The sequence below is a fragment of the Pieris rapae genome, chromosome 19 (assembly GCF_905147795.1).
Source record: "Pieris rapae chromosome 19, ilPieRapa1.1, whole genome shotgun sequence".
Lineage (NCBI taxonomy): Eukaryota > Metazoa > Arthropoda > Insecta > Lepidoptera > Pieridae > Pieris > Pieris rapae.
The window spans coordinates 8672958-8698153 of NC_059527.1; the positions used below are offsets into that span (position 1 = coordinate 8672958).

Genomic DNA, 25196 nt, shown 5'->3' on the forward strand with positions numbered 1-25196 from the left:
CCCGAGTGCCTCATTTTTTTTAATTTACATTTTTATCATACACCCGATTCTGTATCCAATGAATATAATTATATTGTATAATCGTGAAGCGGAGGTGGCATTCACCAAATAAACAATTTCAACACTTTAGAAGGTGAAGCAATTAAAAAAGATTTATTCTAAACATAATCACTGAGTCCAAAACCTTGATATGGATATGATTGATGTTTATAAATCGTTTAATAACATGTTTTAATCGTAACAAAATACCGATATCTTATTTAGTGACAGGAAAAAATTTGAATATTTATCGATGTAAATATTAATACAGACTTATTGGATGTTAGACATGTACGATAATCAAAAGTTCATCGATTACTAAGGGCCAGTTTTTTGATCCGTAGTAAAAAGTGGTATGACCATTTGTTACTTTAACTATAGTTAAATGACTAACCAGTAGTAAAATCGTAAATGCGTTTTTCAATGTCTATTTTAACTATAGTCAAACTTAACAACTGGCCAATTTGTTGCCAGTGCAATGAACAATGACATCCCAATAAAAATGTTTTTTATTTGTGGGGAATATTTATTTTGTATGACAACTCTAGACAAACTGAGTGAATGAAATACATTTTTGACATCTTCATTCGTTATTTGTTCTTGAAAAGTTTGAAGTGTCAAATTAATCAAAATATAAATAAAGTTGTTTTTCTCTGTTTTAATACGGTTTACACCTATAAAGATACTAAAATATATAAATAACGATGTCAGCAAGCAGCCAACGGGCAAACAAGTAAGTACAAACATATTTTCGTGTTATTTATTCCGGCTTATCTTGTGTTTCGTAAAAAAATAATACATTTATGTTTTGTTAAAGGGTCCGTACTAACTTGGCTCAAAAAGAAACCACCAAATTGATGATGCTACTCAAGGATTACCCAGTCCTAACCTGAAAAGAAATGGATCACTCCAGCTATCTATAAAAACAAAAAGGGAGAGCGTGATTTGCCGAATTATGCTAAGGAAGAGAATCGAAAACATTTGCTGCACAAAGAAGCATAATCTCGTACGGGATTTTACTGTGGGGTCGGGCTGCTGACATTGAATCCATTTTTATTTTTCAAAAGAAAGCTGTCAGAGCCAGATATAAACTTTGTTGTCACGAATCTGTTAGACATAATTTCATTACTAGAAATAAAGATGAAGTAGCTGAACCATCTTTCAGATTAGCCAAAATTCAAACATCATTTATGTATATATTGGGTTAAAAGTTTCAATAAAATACCCTGTGACATTAAAACTCCGCAATAAGTGAAAATTTACATTTGTAAACAAGTATAATCCAAATTAGAGGATTATATTCAAGAGAAGAATGCTGTGAAATAAACTGGTCCTGCTTCATAGGATAATCATAGAGCCTTGACAAAATCAATTGGTTGCAGATCTAAATTTACATATTATTTTTTGTTGTATAATACTACAAACACATTATTTTAGTATTACTAACTACAATAAAGACCTGTATAGTGATATTATTTTAGGAGTACATAGTCTTCACATATAATTATTTAACTTATGTATACAAATATTCTAAATTTTATTTAAAAAAAAAGAACTTAACTGTGGAGTTTCTTGCCCATTCTTCTCCACATGAAACTACCTTTTGAAAGCGGCAACTAGAATAATCTTTATTCAAAAGTGCCATTTTGAATAAATGATTTGATTTGAAGCCCGCCAAAAATCCATGCAAGTGAAATGCAAGAAGAGACAATTAGGTAGTAAATATGTATTAAATTGCTGCTTTTCATGTATTGTTTTTTTAATAAAAATTGTTTGTATTTATGTTATAATTAAACATTTTATTAATCTAGTCACATGTTTCATTTAACATTTCTTGTAATAAAGTAGATTGAAGCTAACTCATATATGTAATAGAAAGCCCTTAAGAATATCCTAGGTCGCTAACTAGTGTATAGCTGTAGTTCATTGCAAGTATGTAGGTAACATATGAGTTAATATTATAGGCTTTTAAATACATGATGAATTTAATATTATTTATTAATATACTTCATTATTTACTACCGCGGTTCTGTAGCTAGTAATAATTCTAATGCTGTGCTAAAATTCTAGTTATTTCAACTTTTAACCATAAACAGTTTACCTTTTCAAACTGCATGACTGGTAATGGTATTGTAATATTGTCTTGTTTTTTTTTTAATAAAAATTGTTTGTATTTATGTTATAATTAAACATTTTATTAATTTAGTTACATGTTTTATTTAAATTGTCTTGTAATAAAGTAGATTGATGCTAACTCATATATGTAATAGAAAGTCCTAAAGAACATCCTAGGTCGCTTACTTATGTATAGCTGTAGTTCATTGCAAGTACGTTACATATGAGTTAATATTATAGGCTTTTAAATACATGATGAATTTAATATTATTTATTAATATACTTCATCATTTACTACCGCGGTTCTGTAGCTAGTAATGATTCTAATGCTCTGCTAAATCTCTGCTATGGAAGGTAAAGTGTGGAATTTCCATCGTCTTTCGGCAGATATTCCCTCTTTTATATAAATATATTATGCAATATACAACAATGATAGCCTGTAGGTACATTTTTTAAAGCCACCCTTAATTGTGACCCTATGCAGGGATCCTTCTTTTCCACGCTCTAAATGCTCTTTCCACCACAATTTACTCAATTTTTTGCTTTTTCTTATAATAAATGTATTTATCATAGCTTGATTTCTGTGACAATCAGCTGTTACTTTATGAATAACCAGCGGCCATCTTGTTTAACCTTCCTACACTGAGTAGTTAACTTTTCTGACTAATGGTTAGATATTTGACCATTAGTAACTCTTACCACGGATCAAAAAACGCATTTTGCTGAATTTTAACTATTAGTAACGATATTTGACCAATAGTTGAGTTAACTACGGATCAAAAAACTGGCCCTAAGTTTACGTTTAATTTATACATAGTTTAAAAAGTACATAGAAAAGTGATATACCAGAGATAAAGATAAAATATGCAAACTGTTTCAGATATTTGTTTGATAGTACACTTAAAAAATGGGAATTAAAGATACTATATATTAAAAACTATATTTCGTTTTAATTAATTTAAATTAAATATACAAATTAATCCCAATCGCAATAGAGAATAACGTAGAAGAAAGTAGACATGTGTTTTGTATACGTGATATTAGGAAAAGCGAACTATTGCGAATTTACTGAGAGAAATACTTCATGTCTTACCTGGCTTCCTATGCCAATCCTTACTCCACTGGTGCCGCATAGCAATATATATGTATGTATATATCAATGAATTGCTGTTCTTTTCTTTTCTCGATGGACAAATTTGGCTAATCATGATCAGCAAATATTTATGGAAGTTCAAGTTTTAAACCTTTAAATTTTCGAAAATAATTAAAAGCATCAGCTGTTTTACGCTGGCTACTCACTGATATTGCGCAGCAACGACTTCCTTCTTTTGTAAGCGCGTCTTTTCCCCTGGACCTTGCCCATCATGATGACTTGAAGAAGTCGGTACCGTTCCTGTCGAAACACATGTTCCAAGTAACTTATCTTCTTCTTTTCAATGGTCAAAGTGAGATCGGGATCGTTTGGCCGAAGAACTTTTTTCTTCATGTCTGTATGGACCCAGCTTACTATCGTTCTTTGGTAACACCACATCTCAAAGGCGTCAAGCTTCTTAATGTTGCCTCCTTCAAAGTCCAAGGTTATATAGCCAGCAAAAGCTATTCTGAGATTTATTTTTATTTTTGTTGTCATATATTTATAGATTCCTCCAAAATTTTTGTTTCATAACTTAAGTGTGAAGTCTGATCTCTTTAGTCTGTTTTAAAAAATTGTATTAAGTTTTGACACAAAAATATATAGGTCTTCTAGAATATATAAAAAAGTGATAAATTAAGCTATCTTAGGAGTCGTAAATGGTATATGAAAACCGGCTATTAATGATGTAAGCACGCGATAATTAATTCTGTTACACCACGTCACGCTCTGTGAAGCGCGGCGAGCTTCTTTCGCTGAAGCTTATTTAAATGTGGAGTACGAAGAGTACGAATCGTTCTAATTATTAAACTTGTTATTTGAGGTTATCGTTAGTTTAACGTACCATTTTTATATATTATATATATGATCTATCAAGCAAAACACTTGTATGAGATAAATATTGTATAAAGATTATAACTGCATTATTACTTTTTAGCATAGGTGGTTTCAGGTTTCAATATAATATTTTAAGACTTATCTATGTTAATATCTATATCAAAATTGGATGTTTCTAAATTAAATTCATTGTAGAATACCAATTCCGTCAAAAGGAAGTTATAATATAGTTTATACAGGCAAGCTCTTCGTTTGGCTTCTTTGTCATCAATAATATTTGATAATTCGCTAGTATATTTCCATATTATATCTTGTTTATATTATAGTTAGGAATTAAGTTACCTAATAATTGTTTTTTAAGTTCTGATATCAATTCATTAACATATTTTTTTGTTATTTTATGTGAATAAAGTCAGTACGTAGAATCTTACAAGCGTCATCATTATATCATAATCATCATCAATGGCTGTGCTCTGCAAGTATCTTTCAATTCAACATCACAGTCTACCTAGTACTTCTTGCAAGTTCGAACACCTATTGTTTGGAGTTTTTTGACTCAATAACACAGCTTCGGTCTACCGCGTTTTCTCTTGCCACTAAGTTGTAATTTAACAATGGACTTTCCATGGAAACACAGTATCAAAGAAAACCTATATTGCCAAATAAGTAAAATGTGAGATCAATTAAAGAAGTCTCCCTAAATCCCTTAACTATTAAAATATATTATATATTTGAATGTGTATAACAAATAACATAGATGAGGAAATACATAAAACAAATAACGATTTATAGTTTTCGTCAGTTACATAAAACACAAACATATATTTATAAACACATTACGGTCGGCGACTTGTAATTACGCCCATGTAAGAATTATGTACTATTCATTATATACTGAAATGTAGAGCGTGCGAGTATAACAAGGCTACGGAAGTTACATTAAAATGATACTAATTGTATTTTTGATGGCTTATAATACATATATATGTATTTATAGGAATCAACAAAGTTAATAACAGCATTTTTAATTGCTCCAAACTTGGCCAATGATCTACTATCCTATGTGGTGGCAGAAACGAACAAATGATTAAACTAATCCATATGACTAGCATCAAAATTTTAACATAATTCTCTTAATATAAGAAAATCTGAAGATATTAAAATGATGTTTTATCTAAGTGAACCTGTTCAATTGACTGTACGACTGTTAAAGAAACTTCCCCCAAGTTGCGTTGACCACTGGACCCAAACCCCAGTGCCATTATGTTACGCAGCCACGTGTGACAGACGGTACGGCACTGATTTATGTAGATCTATATAGTTTTAGAACTTCCATATAAATTAAATAAAGTAAATTTGACAACGAATGTTTTCACCAATACATAAACATTTCCATCGTGCGTGGGTGTTTGGCAATGTTCATATAAATTGAATTATAATAATTATATTTATTTCTAACTAACTAAGTATTTAAACCTACACGATAATCATAATAATATTTAAAAATGCCGACAATATATTTTTAAATTAAAAATCAAATCGTGTCCAAAATTAAAAGAAAATTGCTTTTGTTTTTAATTAAAACAATGTCCAAGACACGCCGTTCGAAAGTAAAACAAAAAAACAGTTCAATTTAATACTTAATTAAATAATAATATTTTATTTTCTCCCATACAATATTTGCAACAACCAATAAGATAACAGTTGAGAAGGTATTGGAAGACTGGATTCCAAACACGGACTATAAGCCTACTGTTTGTAAAAAAATCATCTTTTAATAATATTAAATACTCGGATTAAATTCATATGAAATAAATGGCAAAAATACACCAGCGTCTCTAATTAGCGTAAATACATCTTAATACAGATAAAAAGTACAATAATTTTTATTACCTTAACCGTACTTTTGACAATTAGCCATCTTGAGGTTGATTTGTTAACCGCCTCTGATGCTTAATTAGCCACATACTTTAATTTGTCAGAGTGGAGATTGAATTCCAGCGGAACAAGGTTTGGGCCGAGAAAATTCATTAATTAAGTGCCTGCGTATTTTATAAGATTACAGCTAATAATTAGTTATTAAAAAAATATATTATTTTTTATAACGAATAATGCTTACTAGTAATAATGACACAATCCTGCCACTGTTAAAGGGCCTGATAATGGCTGCGATTAATTAACATGTTAGTTATAAGATTTAGGCATATAAGTTTAATTTTTTAATGTTTTTATGTAGGATAATTGGTGTGGGAATTATTTTGGAGTTCTATCGAATTAGTAGTACTTAACTGTTAAGGTAGAAAAATGTAGTGGAATAAATAAATAAATTTAAATGTTGTGAAAATACCCATACATACATTGCGATTAATTAATAGTAAAAATATATATAATAGTCCATGTATTTTTACCATTATTTGAAACTTTTAAAAATACGTTGGGGACTAAATTTCTGATTTATACATGGACAGAAAAAAAAAACACTTGTATAGGTAAATATAAAATTATTTGTGTTAAAACGCGCCATTGTTGCAATAATGATTTTTCATGTATTTTACAATGCCCGTCTATTTTTCTCATGTCTACGACGTCACAGTATTGAGCAGTACGAAAGTTTGTGGTTTGTGAGACGCTCAGTTTTATTCGTGCGCTTGCGTCTCTATGTGCCCACTTCGCACATTTAAAGTTTTTTTTTTAGAAAATTTAATTTTGTGCGAAATGTGAACAGTGTGTGACATGTGCTAATTAGGACTAGTGATTGTAATTTATCAGATTTTTTAAAACATTGAGGCTCTTAAATTAACTTATTTTTTGTAATTCTAATCCTATTAAAAATATAAAATAACTAAAATAAACCAGGAACAGTAATAAATCATACTTTATCCCACATTCATACTCCACCCACTTCTGTCTCAAAAAATAAATTACATCCTTTCCAAGTCGGTCAGACGATTAAAGCACCTTCAAAATAGATAACAATTTGTCACATTATTCTATTAAAATGTCCAAACATATTTGAGTTACACTACTACATATATAATTTCTTATAAAATAAGTAATTTCTATATCTACTTAAAACATGTTAAATATAAAGAAATAAAACCACTACTCTAAACAGGTCATATTCATAGATTACAAAATATTTAAAAATCTCTATAAAGATTACTATTTCCGCTAATTACCTAAGAGGATCGTTTATGGTACTCAACCGAGTGTGGAGTTACGTTCTCTGTATAACAGCGCTCATTATGATGTTATGTTTAGCAAGATTACGTACGAATTGTTGAAATATGTGTGATGCAAAAGTTAATAATCGTACGAAAATTGTAAAATATTGAGCGGAATTTATTATGTTTAATATAGTTTAATATTAAATTTTAATTACATTTCTTTCGTTCAATTATCAATTTATACATAGACATAAAAACCACTGAGAGTTTAACTTTTATGCCTGGAGAGTAACACGTGTGTCAATACAAGTATAGATAACATATAGAAAATAATAATAATAAATGCACATTCTATCTGTCACTATACGAAATAAACAGTACCATAATGAATAATTATAATGATAATTAAAACACATTATAATATGTACATATATCTATTAAATATCCTAATGATTTTGATTTTAAATTAATTTATAGTTTATGATCTTACATTTCATAATAAAACCCTGTATATTTGAGAAATAAGAGAACAATATCAGTCTCAATCTTTACTTAATCTGTCCTTCACAATAAAACAATGGGTATCGCAATTTTTGATATGGAATATGTTGTGTTCGCAATGACGACATTAGCGAGGTCTTGCTAATTATGACACTCAATAACGGTTACGCATAACATTGCATCTACGTGAGGCTAATATTTGCTTAGTTTTTATTATAGAATTTAAAAAATAATGGTTTTTACTATGATAAAACTTGAAATCAATTTTCTATTTTTATTATTTAGTAGTCCGCATTTAAAGAAATAGCTAGCAGCTACCCACGGATGTATTTGCGAGCCAATTTGAGTTAGGGTCCTCCAAGGAAGCGTACAAATTCTTTAAAATTAATAAAAAATCTGTCCATATGAGTATCGCTTAAAATATCTGATTGAGCCTCCTGATTGTTTGCCCCCAATTCTTTAAACCATTTAAACCAATTTTAATTTTAGCTCATTTTAAAATTATAAGAATAAATTCTAATTACATACAATATACATGTATTCTGATTGACACATCATATCTTAAAAAATGTATGTTCACATTTATATAGTAATTTTCTAACCAAACATTATTCGTGATTAACATTGATCATGTTAACTTAAAAGAACTTTGACAAAAATGTTAATTGTCTGAAGGGGAAAGAGTTGCAAAAAAATCATTTACCACTACCACGCTTCATGCAGGTACATAAACTATCAAACTAATGTTAAAACTATATTTCTAACAATCCGAATTTGAAGAGGCCGCTACATTAACAAGTTTACTTTGAATAAAGCATCAAAACTAATAAAGAATCAAGATGTTTTCAACAAGTACAATTCATGTGAAATTCCCTCGCTCGTTAAAATTTGCTTATTTTAATTATTTTTGTTATCCGTTATAATTACACTGATAAAATTGTGAGAAGTTTACACATCTAGAAGTCTGTGTACATCTTAATTATCGCGATCTGTAACAAGCCTTTAGAAACATGTACCAAGTCACATATTACTCAAATAAATTATATTATGTATAATTCGTGTTATTTAATAATTTACTGGTGGGTTGAAAATTTATAATTTGTATCTGTGTATTTACATAACACTGATACAATTTTTTTTCAGTTGAATATCAATTGATTATTCCATAGTCTCGAGTGGGATACAAATATTATAGCGCTCATACAATTCTTTGATACAACATTAATAGTATAGTAGTCCTTGGCCTCAAAATAAGCTTCAGTTTTGGGGACGATCTCTTCATCAGGGCAGAAAAATCTGTCCAGCGAGAGTTCTCTTGAGGTCTGAGAACAGGGAAACGTCGGTGGGGGAAAATTAGTATAAAAAGGAAGCAATTCGAAGCATCGTTTTTATTGATTTGTGCATTGACGGTGCATTGTTTTGACGAAACAGTACTTTCTTTTTCTTAAAATGAGTTCTTGAGGCCATTTTTTCACAATATAGTCCTTTAAACGCTCCAATTTAGTCAAGAATTCGTAGCATAATATGAACGTTAACTCTATTCTAATCGTAGACAATATTATCTGTAATACAAGCGGCCACTGTATAGATAAATATAATGAAGTTATACAAGTAAGAAATCAAATACCCAAGATCAACAAACAGTGAGTCGGTTACATAAAATACGTTAGAAATCGCGTGCGAGACCTCAATAAATACGAACGAATAAAATGTTCGTTAACATTTATACTTTACTTCTTAATTAATGCTTTTAAATCTTTTGCTACACATTTATTCTTACAGTGTTTTAATCACTATCTCAGAAAATAAAAGTAAGTGTAACTTTTCACGCATTCAAATAAACACATAAAATATTCGGCTTAGTCACGAATAATCACGTTATTAGTCTAGCTAAATAATTACATTTTTTTCTTTTAAACAAACCTTTCAACTCTACAAACTTTACAAAAATTTTCAAAAAGAAATACTTAGAGAAACTGATATTAGCTTTTGCTTACTAATAGTGAAAATTATAACTATTTATAATTGTTAAAGTGGTATGAATCATTTATTATATATTATATAAGAAATGATTCATACCACTTTGATTATAGTATAGTATATTTTATAATAATTAATATACTACATATAATTACTCGGATTATACATGCAAAATGTAACATAAATAGTTAATACTTCTCGTAATTCCTATTACACCATGACAGTTTTCTAATATAAAAGGGTTCAACGCGCTCACTAACGTAAGATTCACACAATTCAATGTTTTACGGAAAATTTTCATTGTATTGAAAGTAACTCTATGTAGCCTAGATTTCCATTGTAATACCATTAATTTTAAAACTAGGTATAAAATTACAGTCGCCATTTTATAACTTTCTCTAAATAATCTATCACTTAAAAGCATTAGTTCTGAAAATTATATAGATTAAGTATACTTCCAATATAGGATACTAACTGTAACTATATATTTACTACAGTTATTAGAAAAAGTTGTCAGTCATATAGTAGGACTATGGCTATCTTTAATTTTAATACAGTCTTGACAAAACTTCATTATAAATTAAAATTTTATTATTTATTCGAGAAACCAATGGAGACAGTAATCTTAAAACAAGAATGTAGAAGCATCATATACTAACTTATTTTGCAAATAAAACTAAACCTAAGTAGTTAAGACATTGACCTCAAAGAAACGGAACTTCAGCAAGTTGGTCAAAAACAATGTTCTGATACGTCATTAATTAACTTACACAATAGACTAGACCTGTATTGTTCAATCCAACTGTTTCGGTCTAGAAATTGTTGAGTACTACTTTCTTAATCAATACAGGGCCACTAATAGTATAATTGTACTTTGATGAGAGATCTTTTAGGTATTTTATTTATAACTGGTCATTAGTAGGACTTATGTAATATTAAATTTATACTCCTACCAATGTTATGCATCATTGTAATATTTTAATGGATAATTATGTTACGGTAACTAAATCATTTAGGATTCGTAGTAATTATGTGCATTTCATTTTTTATCGAACAAAACCATCAGCCTAAAGATATCTTTATATATGTATATAATACAGTTCTTAATACTAATATACATATTTTTATTTAGGTATTAGCTTTTATAAAAATGCACCCACTCTCTCCCTCATGCTATACATTATATATATGTCCTTACGCCAGTGATAAACTGTTTAAAAAAGTGTAATTTAGAAAAATGTTCTAGGAATTTACTATTAAGTTTGTTATGGAAGAGCTGGGTTTCCAATAAAAGTAATGGTTATAATGAGAAAACACATTTTTATAATTGTTTCTGTATTAACAAAGAAAATCTCTTATATGAAAATGATATATAAACAAATAAACTTTCGATTTTATTACGATATTAAAACCTAAAGAACTCGTGAACATAATTACTCTTAGGCAATTTAAATGTAAAAGCTTTCTTAATGGGTCCTTAAAAGCATTTGAATAATTATCTCCGAGCTGTTAATAAGAAGCTCGTGTTAGGAATTGAAATGATTCATGATCTTGTATTATCTATGAAGTTATACGTGAAGGCAAAAACTTGGTATATCTTAAAGAGATTGGTCAAATTTTCAAATATGCAATTTAAAATTCACTTCGGTTTTAAAAGTGTTTAACTGCAGTATTTAGACTTAAAACTACATAATTTGACACACAACTTATATTTCTACGAATGATGCGAAACTGATAACTAATCACGAAAATATTTCTATAAACACCGATAAATCCGACAAAATTGGGAAATCATTAATTCTATCCGATTCATTAATCCAGTATATATCTTTCTTATAGGTTACATAATTACAGATAATGTTTTCTAATAAGCAACATTCGTCCCATTTCTGTAATTGTACCAAGTTTTTGATTATTTAATATATAATCGTTTCAAGTAAAATATTTTTATGACTTGATTGTAAGTATTGCTATGATGTCCTGTTATGTCTCATGCAGACGTAAAATGCAAGATGTTGTGTGTAACATAAACATCACACCTTATATTGCAAAGTCGGTAAACGAGGCATTTTACGAGCTTTGAAATGCAAATTAAGAGGAGATAGATACTACTTTAAATGTTTATAGCTTCTAGCTTAAAAGTCTATCTAATACACACAGTGCAGTTTACGAGCTAAGCTTATCCATATATTATGTATTATTATTTAAACACTGTATATAGTGTATTAACATTCTACGTCCGAAGCTAAACTTGAGATTGTTCTATTAAGCTCTGATAGTATTAAACAAGGGTTCTTTTTATATAATTCACTTTTGGCATATCTTGTATAGATTCAATTTACATGTTTTTTAGGAGAATGATACAGTTTTTATGACTTGTATAACTTATTTTAATACACCCACATTAAAATTACAAAAACAAATACCTGTTTAAAAGCATCGCCTTAATTCATCTCTATATTTGGTTAAGCAATAAATTACAGCTTTGGTAATACTAAAACTTGATCTAGACTATACTAATCCTTATTAATTAAGAAGTAGTAGCTTCACAATTATATTGTGGTCGTCTATAGATACTATCTTTATAATTGGCATGTCTACAGAAACTAGAAAAGTGTCAAATACATCATAATATAGTTAAAGCTTTTGTAAGGAATTTAAGACATACAATTTACTAACCGATATGGACAAGAAATAAAAAATCATAGACAAACAAAACTATCTAAAATGTGCTTAAGAATTCTAAAGTTTGGACTCCAAAACTGGGGGATGTCATGGAGGATTAATCCTTTAATATCCTTTTTATTTGGGAATTTAAACCCCTAAGTAAGAAGGACGTTTCGTATAGACAAAAACAATACTACCTGTATTATAAAAAAAAAGATAAATTTATTCATAACTTTTATTTCGCTAGAATCTGTTATGAGGATTAGACGAGTATGTATACATTTAAATCATATATCTTCAAAACACGTACCTAAAACTTAACAAAAATATATACATGTTCTTTTGAGCGTATTAATTGATACAAGTTTGATACTATCTATATTAAACAATAGAACAGAAACATGTGTGTAACATTCGGCCAAATACAGCAACAATGGCGACACTCGCCTTTGTTACCTACAATTCATACGTCTCCAAATATAGCATTTGGAAATAACTTTGATTATGCAATAAATGTAATTGTGACGAAACCGATATAAAATACCGTTTTTATTATAGCAAACCATATAACAAAATCGTTACTAACTTTATATACATGATTACAAATCTGCCCTGCATATTTCTATAACGGGAAAATATAAAACATATTCATATTTTTATCAAACCAATTTTGATAATTTAAGAGCCTCAATAGTTCGTTGCAACAAAAGAGATGATCAAGGTATTCATAACACAACCTCAACAATGTAATGGCTAAGACGGTCAGAAAAGTAAAACGTGGTAAAGCTAAAGAAACAAGCAATGTCATCAAAGCACCAGCTATAGTGGTTACTTCCCCAGATAATACAGAAATGACTGTTAAAGTAATCGACTCGCAAAAACTTAACGACTCCAACGCTATCAATGAGAATAAGAACAAAATGGACTTCAACGTAAATCAACTCATTGCTGAACTATCAGAGAACTCACGTGCTTCTAAAGGCGAAATCGAGCAGATACAACGTAGACTTCTACAGCAGGCAAATGAGATTCTTAAAGTCAACGCCTTCGCAAATCAGGAGCCCCGAGTAATAAGTGCGACGCAGAAAGGTTCTATCTACGGAATTCCACATACGAACGGGCTAAGTCTGGCTCAGGGTGCTCAATTAGTTCCCGAGAAGTTAACAAATAATTCTAGTGCAATGATAAGCACGCAAAGGGTCACAGCTGAGGCGGGAAGTTTTTTCTTCGAAACAGGTTCTGCCTCGCGCGTCGCCAGTCCGCGCGCCGCGCCCATAAGAGGTGAATGTCTACATTTTAAGTTTTATTAAAATGTGTGTTATTTAATTTTTTTGTGCTTCTGTGGATTGTTTATTGCTGAGGAAATTTGGGTATGTCATTCATTTAAGGTTGCTTTTGAACACAAATATTAGTTGAGCGCTACTGGAAGCTCATACCTGTTTGGGATGCGTGCTCTTATTAATCAATTTGACTAGACTTTAGTCAGTCAATTGTAAGCACAACCCAAAAATTCATAAACACTACCAATTTGACAAGTGGAAGTGATGTTGCATAATTATTCTATTAATTGAGCTATATAAACATGTCTTTACAATTTATAAGTTTTATTAGATCAATGCTCATACTCAACGAAAACTAGAATATTGAGTAGGTTGAGAAAGTTATTTCAGTTTAGCAATTGCTCTATTTCTCTTCAAGACAATTACCAACCTAGATACAAAGCTTTCCTTATTTACGACACAAAAGTTAATCCTGTATACATAAATTGTGACGTGTCTTTTAATAGTTTGGTTGGTTTTTAACTTATGTGAATATTTGTATCCCAATATACCGAAAATGAGTACGTAATACCATTAAAATAAGTACTTTATTTGTAGTTAATTTAAGTACTAAAAATACATGTAATATAAAACTGTGCGTGGCTTCGTAAGCGAACGCATACTCATGGTATCCATAATAATCGTTTAAAAGCCGCCCATTTAAAAGATCTCAGGTAGACACGAATCCTAACTGAATCCATTAAAAATAATGGGTTGATTTGGCAATTGCATGGCATGAGAAAATGTGGTGGGATTTTTAAACTTGATTCAATTTTAAGTTCAATAAATAACCAAATTACACCTTTAGTAAACACGAGTATTACATTTAAATTAATTTTATAACATTTTTATAACAAAACATATTTTTTAAATGTAATATTTATTTCAAACCCTTGTTCTTATCAGTTTCATTAAAACTCCAAACCGATCAATGTTATGTATAAATAAACGTAGATAAAAAGCTATTTTCAAAACTTAATTAAGTCAAATATGACTATCATTGAATTAAAATGACTTAAATTTGTAATGTTTCAGCGTCTAATCATACATTGTGAAATCATCCGATTGAATAGTTAAGTTAATACATGGAATTAGATGAAAAGATAATCATATTCCCATAGAAAACCAGTTCGAGGACGTAAGCATGCATAAATACCAGCGTAGTCAATCTACAACTAAAATTTTATCGACTCTCAGTTTTATATTCGATATTAATCATAATAACTTGGTATTTTTAAGTATTTTGTTGTCATAAACGTAGAACAATAGACTTAATATTAATTTGATAGCTAAATCCAATGGAATTTAAATCGTATTAATTATACTAAGAGATTTAGAAATAGATGCGTAGCCATAGACAACAGACGACCTGCCTTTGGGAGCAGGTAATTTTATGCTCTATGGCTATGTTCTTTTTATACATGAAAGAAACAACATGAACATTGGTTCAGCGATCAAATAAAGTCGTTTTCGTGTTTAAAATACATTTTGATTCTTTTTTTTAATATAATGGCTCTGCACATTCATTTAACATTACGATCTTGCCTAACATAAATAAGTTATGTAAGTCTAACTTAATTTACGGATAAGCCTATTTAACGTTAAAAAGTGTCCAATAAGACTACTAGCCTCTATTAAGGGGAAGACTCTTTGTGCTTGTATACAATTTTTCTTACTTACCACTGTTCAGCACTTAAGACTACCGTGCACTCACACTAAGTCAGTAATTCAAATGGTTTTGACCTTTTCAATATTCTCACTAGGCCCGTGGAGCCAAGAAGTTGAAAAGCCTGACCATTCAAGTGTTGGTGGAGTGTTAGGCTCTAGCAACCTTTTTAATTATTCTGGCAACGTTCTAACAGTACTGATTAAAAATGTATTACTATAGCTTTCATTGGATCAGATAAACCACTTATATGGAAACTTATATGGAAATTGTATTCGTTATTACAACAAACTCCCAGGCGAAATTAGAGAATTATCGCTAAATAAATTCAAAGCCCTCGTTAAAAGTAAATTAATAAGGCCTTTTATAAATGTGACGAATGCTTAAATAATCCTAATCCTTGGATTTATTTGCCCCAGTTCAAACAATTTGTATGACTCAAAACTAGGCGATTGAAAAGAGTGGCGGAAAGTTTCTTGCCAGTTCTTCTTGCCCGCTCTACGCCCTTGACTTGTGAAATGGTAGTAAATGTAATTTTACAATTTATTTTATTTTATTTGTAGTTAATAAGGTTACTTGTTTAAAAAATCAGCCGCATTTCGTTCTTTGAAATGAAGTTTCAGTCAAATTGTGGTGATGTCCTTTAAATTGAGGTCCCGATGGATGTCCAGCAGGATTCCATATAATATTTTTAATGAAGACATCAACAACAAATATGTATTTAAAGCCGCCAATGTTTCTAATGTATACCTAATTATCTATTGAGACGAATCAATTTGAATAAACTTATTATATACGTATTCATTAACGTTAGTACTTACCTGGCGATATTTGTTTTTAAAACGTCAGAAATGTTTCTTAGCGTATTAAGATTGCACATTGCATTCTTGCATGCAAACTCTTACAGTGAATTTCTGTTTGGAATTTAAATAGGAATATTATGGTCAAGATTGAATACAGAAGACAAGTTGACTTTTTCATCATTAAAATACTTTGAGTCTATTGCGAAAACGGGATTTAATTTAATGTATTTAATTTTGTATAACGATAAACATTTATGCACATATTAAAGACCAGTTACTATTTACCAGGTATAACATGGAATAAACATAGTAGTTCACGTTACTAAATTTAGTCCACATATTTCTCTCTAATTAAGGCATCAATATTTGCTCTTACGATGAAAAACCGGCTTGTGTTGTTCACCGTAAGATGTATGTACATTAAAAGTCGCAATCTCCTCTTAAGTACTGTCAATGTCACTTCATAGTGAAATTTTGATTTGATAGATTCGTGACGTTTTAGCACAAAGACAATCGTCTCAGTGTACAAAATCACACTTGCCTATTATCCAGTTTGTTATAAGCTTAATCTGAGTGTGTAAAAGATTTTTGATTTGTAATTCAAAAAGATATACGAAATGCTTTAACTACTTATAATAATAATAAAAATAGCAGTATTCGAGAGCTATATACATGATTAAAAATAATTTATGGAACTATATTTTATATTACCACACGATCTCTGACGCAGTCAAAAGCCTTTCATTTGTCTCATCTTTGCTACTAGTTTCCAATCTTTCTCCGCTGTCTTGTACTTCATCTACTCTGGTTCTGGATGATGTCCTCTCTTTTCTCTTCCTGCTGGGTCATGTTAAGGTCTTTTTTACTTATTTTTATTTATTTACTTATTTATATTTGATTTTACTTCTATAATTATTTCATATAAAAGAAACAAAATTAACTAAAAATCAGTCTACATTGAGGTTCAGTATATCTACTTATGCAATCGCTATCTTCATTTACGAATACAAAATTTGTTAGGTTAACTATTTATAACAATTTAACTTTTTCTAACAGTCGAGGATTAAATTCCTGACAGTCATAAATTATGAAATATTTGACGGATTATAAAACTAAAACGATATTATTTCAACTTTCATTTCATAAAACCGTTTAGCGAATGCGAAATTATTTTTTACGGTTTAAATTTATTTCAAGATTATGTTAATTGAGACATTCGTATGTTGAATATTTGTCAATGGCCTGTGTCAACATATTATTGGAAAGGAAAAGTTGTGAATATTTATCCACCATCGCCAACTTTAATATATTTTTCTTTAATATTTTTATAAAAGCTATGATTTGTATGTTTTTGTATTTTAAACACAGAAATTGAAACATAAAGCCTGTGACATAAATGTTATTAAGAAATTAAATATTGAGATATTTTATTTAATTTCTTAATAACATTCTCAGAATGTTTTTTTGGCACAGTATTTAAAAAACTAAACACTTATCCATAAGTTATTTATTCATTAAAATACAATTTGTACACATATGCAAGTCAAATTTACGCCATCCGTTCATTAGTCTACCAGGAGGCCTTGTTCTGAGAAGAACGCGCATGATTTATGGAATCACTAATAGTCTATCAACCAACGCGATTAGTTAGTTCCTATAAAGTGACTTTGTTCACAGCTAAGTCTAGTGGGCTGGGCGTTCCCGCTTGGCCTGGGCGAAAACTCGTGAAATATCCTCCATGATATTTATGGGCAAGTCAGAATTCGCTGGCCGATGAGATCCGCATCACCCTTTGTGTTATTCATGTTGCTGACATATTTGAACATTCTGTGACATAATTTTTCCACCTGAGATCTGTGCTTCAGCAACATGTCGGATAGCCCATCCTAGGATACCCCAAGCCAGTCTCGCGTTCCAGATGGCACTTTAATACATTGTGACGATCTGATCATCCAATGTATGTCAAAGCTTTTTATCTTCTTGCACTAAAATTCCACAAAAAGCTTGCGGTACTCAATACGGTGGACGCAAATACGTTGCATGCATTTTAATTATTGTTTATGTGGCTTTTATTTGTATTAAATTGTGTTGTAGTGGTCATAAAAAATATGAATAAAGTTATATGATACAAAGTAGCAAGTGATATTGGGGTCTCGTTTTAAGTTTAATTAAACTGGATTCGGTTTCTTTGAAACAGGACACTAAACACATAAAATCCGCAGCGTTTTTATATCTTTGAGATTGAGATCTGTGTGTAACAGTTCATATTGATTATAGATAGATATGTCACAGCTAACTAGCTTAATCAACCGTTCAATTACCAGCCTAGCATTTTAGCTAAAAGGCGCCGTTTAACTAGCGGCCTGAAAATATGCAGCCAGTTTATCAAACAGCTAGGCAAATGACTTGTATCGATAATTTATGTAAAATGATAATAAATGATTAAATGTTGTAATAAACGCTTCGGCGAATATCTTTCAGGCCGCTAGTTAAACTGCGCCTTTAGTTTACAGGCCAGGCTATTAATTGAGTGGCTTATTAAAGCTTCAGCTTCTGTTGGCTGCGACATATAGATTACAAAATTAGACCGTTTACAGTATTTACAATATTCATAACCTTCATAGTTATAATAATAATTAAAAATAAATAAACTAAAGTGCAAGACAAAAGATCTTCAAATTTCGATATTGATGAATTAATGTATTGTTTTTTTTTAAATCGATGCCACTAAGTGATAAAGCGATGATTTGTTTAATATTTAGGGCTAAGGTAATAATTTGTTTATTATGTCGTCGGTGTCCAAATTCTCACTCAAATTTGACCTACCTATTGAAAATAAAAACTAAATCATTTATCTGAATAGACTCGCCTTCATGAAATTTTTAAAATGTTGCTTGTTATAATTTAACTCAAGGCCTTATAAGTGAAATCAGATCATGTTTCTTTTGTCCATTCTGAGTGACAAACTGACAACTACTTCAGAATAAGAGGCGGGTTATGTAGTATATAATATACTTAAATAGTTTTTTCAAGAGTACATATATAGCCTTCAAACTGTCTTAGATGATTGATGTGTGGTAGGGTAGAAATATTAAATATTAGAAACCTTAAAAAAGACCTAATATACATAGTTTTTATAAAATTCGAAATTATTTTACATATATCGGTATAGTATATTAAAAACAGTTTAGACTCACATTGTCATAGGGCTCGCAAATGCGATGCCGGCCTTTTAAGATTTAATTGATAAATTTACAAGGAATTATTTTAATAATTTATTTAACTTTTTGCTTTTAATTTTATTGTTTAACTTTTGTGTTTTAGTTTCTCCATTCCACATCAGCCCGACATCATCCAAAAATATTTTACTATATTTTATTTACATAATGAAAGTTGACTAAAACAACTATACTATTGATAGTAAACAGATGCCTTTTACAGGTTCATTTGAACAAAAAAGCTTAAAGACATCTGCTCTTTGTACACATTCAAATTTACACTTTATTTTATTAATAATACAGTGCGATTTCCTTTGTCGTTAACTGTATTAGTAATAAATTAAGCAAAATCCTATCTTATGTCAGAGTGCGAACGCATTAATTTAAACGCATATTATTTTTTGCGCAACGGAAGTTCTGAGCAGCTTGTGAACTTTTTGTTCAGTTCTAAAGTTCGAGTTAAGTAGAAATTATAACAATCCTTATTTTTTTGTGTATAATCATAATTTAATACATAACTTGGCTATACGTTAAAAGAAAGGATTCTTAGAATATGAATTTTATCAATTCTATGGACAGATATTCTTAACTTTAGAGAGTACCAAGTGACTGCCGCTTGCTACAATTCATTGGGCCATTTCATTTTACGTAGTGTCATAGTTATCATTTATTCAACGAAAATACCGTCTAAAATTTTATGAAAACGCAGTATATTAATATTATGTTAAAACTGTGTTGGTCATTAATCAAAATCAAACGGCAGCCATTTCGATTTGCATTTGAGTTCTATGTTTCTGTAATAAATTTTAAAACTTTAAACGCTTATTTATATTTTACTTAAGGATATGTAAATGCAGCTAAACATATTTACATGGTACAATTTAGTTCTTCAGTCGCGCTTTTAATAACTGAAGCCCGTGTTAGTGGCACTGCACTGCCTTCGGCAAGCCTGGCCGAGATGATGACTGGTGACTCGTATGAAATGTAACTTGATCGGTCTATCAAGTTAAATTAAAGGCCACCTGGCAGAGTAGATACGATAAGTTTTACTAAATTTCTTGGAGTTCTGGATATGTAGTCCACAAAACCTCTATTGGTACTAAAGTGTCAAAACAGGGTTTATCTGAAACCGTCTTATTATGCAGACGTTTCTTTATCTGTCCAGGGATCTAAGCATCCGCCTTTATATTTACAGTAATGTGTAATTAAGCGATTTTAGTCCATATGAATGGAATATCGAGATAACGGCATCACGCTGACTTGGCAAACAATAGGTCTATCACGATGACACAGCATCATGAATCTATGTCAATTGTTCAGTCTTTATAAACGAAAGAGTCACGTATCTGTATGTTAATAGCTACTTAACCGGTAAGCATAGTTTGTAAATGATAAAGAAATGATTTTAATTATTGTCAAATCCATAGAATAATTTAAATATATTATGAAATATTTCATACATTTTACTGTAGTATGTCTTAGCGGTACTAATGCGTCCTGTGGTTATATTAAGAAAAGTAAAAATTTGAAGAGTTTTTGCTTCCCGCCATAATTGATAAAAAGCTATAATTTTCCACTTTACGACCAAATTGATGAGAAGATAATATATTTTCTTAAGATAGTGAAGTTTATAATGTTAATTTTTATACAGAGAGCATTTGAAATGGTAAAATAATAAAGAAACGCAATATAAAATAAATGACCAGTATACTATATAATCATAAAATTATGTAATCTATCTATTATTAAAACATTAAAGTAAAGAAACATAAAAAAAACGTTTTTATAAAATTAAAATAACAGTATTGAAACAGTTAACACCAACCTTGGAAATTTTACGATTTTTTGTCGAAACAAGTATGTTTCAGTTCAGTAACACGACTAATAAATCAATTTACTAAGAACTTTAACTAGATTGAATGATGATAAAAACACAAACAGTTTAATTGCAGGATACGAGATAAAACTTTAATGATCTGTGAAAGCTGTAACAATGTGGACTAGCAAGTATACTGCAACCACGCTTAGGAGGTCAGTTTGACATCCATAAACCATCTCTAATTAGGTGGTTTTTTTGTTGCTAGTAGAATTTAAAACTAACAAAAATATAAATGCCTACTAGTAAATCAAAATGGAGTGTCCAATTCATTTGTTTCAAATGCAGAAGTTGATGGAAATTGGAGTAAATACTCCGCGGAATTAATATGTTGTTTCACTGACTTCACTTAATGTCCTCCTACTCTCTTTACCTCATGGCTTTGACCCTCGGATTTGCTCCAAGTCTTTCCTACTCTCTTTACCTCATCTGCAACTGCACGACGCTTGCTTGGGACGGCCACTTTTCCACTTTCCTTGCGTGTTCCGATCAAGCGCCCGCCTATTGATATAATTGGAATCGGAGTGTATATCCATTCCACTTGCGTCGCTTGATAATCTGGATATTCCGGGTATCTCGGCATCGCTTTTAAAGTTAGATATCTTCCCGGGCTAGTAGATTTCCAAAATATGGCGAAGACAGCGGTTGGTTAGGACTTGGTTGAGATATCTTAAGTGACTAAATAAACAGGCTAGTAGGCAGATAAATAAAACATCCAAACTCAAATATTATTACTTTTAAAATTTGATTTATTACTTTTTATAGCGCCTCTTGTTACTACGGATTCCAACAGCCCTACTTAAGGAGACCCTAGTATTGTGATCGGGACATTCTGTAATAGTCACTAGAAAGCTTTATATAGTCTTACGAGAAAATTTGCATTTCTTTTAATCAGTGAAAGTTCAATTTATCATCAGAAACATGATAGATACTTTCATCTAATGTTTTTAACATTCTCTGTCCAATATATTTATTTGTATTTACTTCCAACACACTATATACATTATTTATAATTTTAAGTAATGATAATGTGTGTATTATTTCCTCCAACATTGATTTCGTTCCCTTTGGAGTAGAGACTCTTGGTCCTTGGGTTCAAGTGCTAATTAAAGATTAAAAGGACACTACCGATAATCCCAGTGCTGGTCCTTTGTTCGCTCAAAGAATAAGTATCGCAATGCAGCGAGTAAATGCTGTCAGAATTAAAGTAACGCTGCTCAAGGATCAAATGTTTTAAAGCTATTTTAATTTTTCTATTTATAATTTTTTTATAATCATTATTATTATATTTTATAAATTTTAATTATCCGTCTTACTGGCGTAACAGACAGTCCGACGACTATTTATGTTATCTACTTCTAATACTTGTTATACCTCCGTCAACATCATTTATTATAATTACTATTTATAAATTCAAACACCTATCAAAATATGTTTATTCATATCGATCTCAATGCACGAATACTTAAACGTGACAAATAATTTATCTTGAAGTTTACCATAATGTATATAACTAAGTATTAATCTATCTTAATATTACACCTTGCTTGATAAAATTTCATAATAATAGTAAATTATTATTATTTATTCACACTTACTTAACAGGTAATCAGGCAACTTACTCAAACTCAAAATAACTTAATTCAGATAGGTAACCAAGTACTCTTATTCGAACGTCAACAGCAAAGATGTTAAATTGATTCAAAAACATTTACTACCGATTCGCAAGTCAAGGGTAGGCAAGAAGAAATGGCAAGAAACTCTCCGCCACTCTTTATAATCGCGAAGTTGTGAGTCAACAACTTACAAATTATTTGAATTGGAGCATATAAAAACATTTAAATAATCGTAAAATTTGTAAAAGGCTTTATTGATTGATTTACGTTTCTCGAGAATTTTTAATTTATTCAGTGACAATTCTCTAATCTAAATAAAAAATATGTAATACGAAAGCTCGTTACAGTTGATGATCACATTACGTCAACATATAGGTATTTTTATAAAACTTGACGCAAAAAATGTGAATGTGGGAAATGTATGAAAATAATTATAGGCTATATTGTGGTTAACCTCTATTTTATTGATTAATTTATTGCTTTTGAATTGAAAATACTTAAAACCTGTCGATCCTCGACCTTTCTTCCTTTCCCGAGCAACCGTGGTCAGTTAGAGACATATATTATATATAATATATATTAATATAATATATATTAATATAACAATAAGATTATTTTTAAGTTTTTGAATAAAATGAGAACGTTCCATATGATTAATATGACTAATTATTCTTTCAACAGTTAATTATGAGCAGTGTTGGCCTAGTGGCTTCTTTGTGCGACTCTCATCCCTGAGGTCATAGGTTCAATCCCAGGTTATGCACCAACGGAATTTCTTTCAATTCATACACATAATATTTGCTCGAACGGTAAAGGAAAAAATTGTGAAGAGGAGATTAACAAATCCATTCAATTTCAAAAAATTTTATTCAATGTTCAACAACAATTAAAAGTGCTACATATCCAGTGTACATTATTATTATTTTCTGGAATGTAACAAACTTATAGATTAACAAATGATCATGAAACTGATATATATTCCTTTCCTTTTTCTCAGGAAATTAGTTATCAACTACTCGTCTTTCTATGATTAATATCCAATTACAATTTCGGAAATTAATTACCAAGTGTATTTGGTAAATGTGTCGTAATTTCCTTATAGTTAATAGTTAATTGGCAACTTGAGAACATTTTGAGGAAATCACGCAACCGACACTTTAGGATTTTTTAGTTTTTTTTTTAATTTATTTTTTTATGCAATCTCGCTGTTGGCCTAAAGGGCCTTTAGATCTCAACACGGGCTGTTGGATTTTTTAGTACATAATATTTTCTTGTTTTAGGTGACGAATCTATTAATTTATTTTAGTGTTGTATTCCTGGTTATGGTACTGTAGTATTTGTAGTACTGGTCTTAATAGAAGATTTCATAGCTGCCATTGTTGATCATTCTGTGCCTGGGACATGACTTTTAACATACCAGTTTTCTGGTACAAAGCTATTAACTAGCTATGTTAATTGCGAATATTGATTTATTAATGTTCGAATACCTAAGGTTTGATAAACACATTCGTATACACTTGAATGCTACCACATATACCACATACCCGTATGTCAAATTATTATTTGTTGAAGGCATCAATAACAAAATAAACACTAGGACTATCCCAGGAAGTCATTATAACCATTTTATATCACTTTAAATTTAATATTGGTTATCAGAATCATAATATTTGATTTATGAACGGCTACCGACATAAATATTATGCAAAACATTATGTAACAAGTTAAATTAGGTTATTAATATCAATCGTGAGGTCGTGTGTTCGAATCACGGCCGTAATCATAATTCTTTCTATGTGCGTGATACTCGCTTGCACGAAACTTGGTGAGAAAACATTCCTTACACCGAAAAATCGACGGCATGTCAGGCACATAAGGCTGATCGCTTATTTGCCTGTTAAGAAAAATAAATGGCCACTAAACACACCAAAAAAAGGTTGTAGCGCCACTGTTGTTTTTGAAAGAAAAAATTTTTTTCCAGTGATTTTTATAAGTTATACTTGTACTATATTTGTACGATCAGTTTTTCCTCTTTCGTATGTTCATAAAATAAACAAATACTAATTTTCTATTTATTATATTTCAGGCACAGTAGAATCTGTACCGCCGTATAGGATGCCGCCCGCCCCGGAAACTGCCTTACCGGGTGCGCCTGCACCGATCCTGCCAGCCGCCATACACACACACTCGGCCAAGTTTCCCGTGAGTAACTACTATATTCATTATTTATATTCAGTATAAACGAATAGCTGTAAAAAAC

At 30.3% G+C, this 25196-nt stretch overlaps 1 protein-coding gene across 4 annotated transcripts in view; it reads left to right on the forward strand.

The window, feature by feature from the left end:
• The first annotated feature begins 6770 nt into the window (after nucleotides 1–6770).
• Nucleotides 6771–25196, forward strand: part of LOC110991930 — a 36365-nt gene continuing 17939 nt past the window's right edge. Inside the window, exons 1-3 of one of the 4 annotated variants that reach the window (XM_022257521.2) lie at nucleotides 6771–6880; nucleotides 13160–13719; nucleotides 25023–25138. In XM_022257521.2, coding sequence (XP_022113213.2) covers nucleotides 13188–13719; nucleotides 25023–25138 — 648 coding nt within the window. In that variant the 5' untranslated portion in view covers nucleotides 6771–6880; nucleotides 13160–13187. Of the gene's footprint in view, nucleotides 6881–13134; nucleotides 13809–25022; nucleotides 25139–25196 lie in introns of those variants that run through there. The other 3 variants (XM_022257523.2, XM_022257522.2, XM_022257526.2) reach the window with 3 other exon arrangements.